This window comes from Ipomoea triloba, chromosome 5 (assembly GCF_003576645.1).
Source record: "Ipomoea triloba cultivar NCNSP0323 chromosome 5, ASM357664v1".
NCBI classification, from domain to species: Eukaryota; Viridiplantae; Streptophyta; class Magnoliopsida; order Solanales; family Convolvulaceae; genus Ipomoea; species Ipomoea triloba.
Genome location: NC_044920.1, coordinates 20,339,004 through 20,340,758, shown reverse-complemented (window position 1 = coordinate 20,340,758; position 1,755 = coordinate 20,339,004). Strand labels below are relative to the sequence as shown.

Here is a 1,755-nt window from a genome sequence, read left to right as displayed (position 1 = left end):
GGAAACGTGATTTCCAAAAAAACGGACGATTAGTTTACAATACTTAAAACGACGTCGTTTAAGTACGTGGTGCACATTGCTATGTGCACCGTGGTGCATAGTATAATTTGCCGCCTATAAAAGGAGTCTCACAATTTACAAATATATTTAAACCCTAGCTACTTCCAATACGCCTTCAGCTTCTTATTCGATCTATCATATCCCACGACATGGAAGCTTCAACTCCATTCTCAAACATTCCTAATGAAATCATTCCGCATATACTTTTGCAGTTGCCGGTGAAGGCTGTAATCCGGTGCCAGTGTGTATGTAAACAATGGCGTTCGTTGATAGACGACTCAGATTTCAAGCTCTCGTATTCTGGACAACGACGAGTGATAATCCTCTCCCTCGATTCCAAAAGTCAGGATTATAATTGGAATTCCAGATTCTTAGGGTGCGTTTGGTTCGCACATGGGAATCGGAATCGGAATGGGTATCAAATACTTGGTAAGGGTAATGGGTTTTGGTGAAAGTATTTAGCATGTTTGGTAGTTGGGTGGAATCGGAATGATTATTAATAGTTGGGGAAAAAATGATGAAGGGAGATAAAACCCTTATTTAATAAGGGTATGGGTTTTGCCATTAATGGGGTATTCCAAACCCATAGTAGTATTCACAAAACTTATCAACCAAACACTAACAATCACTTTGATACCCATACCTTATGCCTAAACCCCCAACCAAACACACCCTTAGTTAGATCCACAAGCCATGATTCTCGTCTTCAAAGGCATGAATTGCCGTTCGGAGAAGCTGCTTATCCATTGATTAATCGTGCAAGCGACAAATACCCTGTTAGTTCTTTGTGTTCTTGCAACGGGTTTGTGCTTCTGATGGCTGAGAGAGATATTTTGTTGTGGAACCCGTCCACTAGGTGTTTGACGAAAGTGCTCGAGTCACCATATCCGGAGGAGTCAAATTTGGTTCTCCTTGGAGGGCTTTGCTACGATTCCTGCACAAGAGATTACAAGGCCGTCCTATCAATTCGCTCCCTAATAGGGCCGCTGGATCGTGAATTTGGCAATCCATTTGTCATCTCTACAAGCCTCAACCACGAAGAGTGGCCACCAGTGCAGTTCCCTTATAACTTCAATTCTGCTAATGGCAATCTGGAGTTTCGCAATACATTTTACAGGTGGGCAAATGACATAGAGAATTGGCATTAGAATATGGATTACTTCTCGGGAGGCAATAGGAATAGGATCCTATATTTTGATCCTGTGCATGATGAATTCAGAACCTTGCCTACCTGCGAACTGAGACAAAATTTCTCCATAGTCGGGTTGGGGGTTATAGATGATTGTTTATCCATGGCATGCATGGCTAACAAACAGGAAAAAATCAACACCACATCGTTGCAAGTATTGATCATGAAGGAATATAGCATAAAAGAATCATGGATGAATGCATTTGCTATCCAAATGCCTCAACATCCATATACTTGTGCGGGTTATGACTTAAGATTCTATTCTCAGCAAAACAATGCACAAGAAGTATTATTCATGCGTACTAGGTGTTGGATCTGGGGGCAAGTATATGTTTATGATCGAAAAAAAGATGAACTGAGGGAAGTCCTAATGGATTTCCTAAAGGACAACTCAGGTCGTATACGTTGTGTTAGTATGTGTTTCTATGTTGAGAGTCTTGCTTAATTGCCCCTGCAGCCACATATGATTAATTAATATTCCGTGCCCTAATGAATATTTAGTTGAA

The 1,755-nt window shown here is 40.9% G+C and overlaps 1 protein-coding gene across 1 annotated transcript; it reads left to right on the top strand.

Annotated features, from left to right (window-relative positions):
- Nucleotides 1-209: 209 nt before the first annotated feature.
- On the top strand, nucleotides 210-1,208 carry LOC116020370 (putative F-box protein At1g47790). Its single transcript, XM_031260848.1, has 2 exons — nucleotides 210-436; nucleotides 773-1,208. Exons 1-2 carry the CDS (start codon nucleotides 210-212, stop codon nucleotides 1,206-1,208), a joined length of 663 nt encoding a protein of 220 aa, XP_031116708.1.
- Nucleotides 1,209-1,755: the final 547 nt, after the last annotated feature.

What these genes read in the sequence shown, in the direction of transcription:
- LOC116020370 (XM_031260848.1), top strand. Translation starts at nt 210, where the DNA reads ATGGAAGCTTCAACTCCATTCTCAAACATTCCTAATGAAATCATTCCG. An exon ending in TGGAATTCCAGATTCTTAGG is followed by an intron (nt 437 to 772) that starts GTGCGTTTGGTT and finishes TCGTCTTCAAAG; the next exon opens with GCATGAATTGCCGTTCGGAG.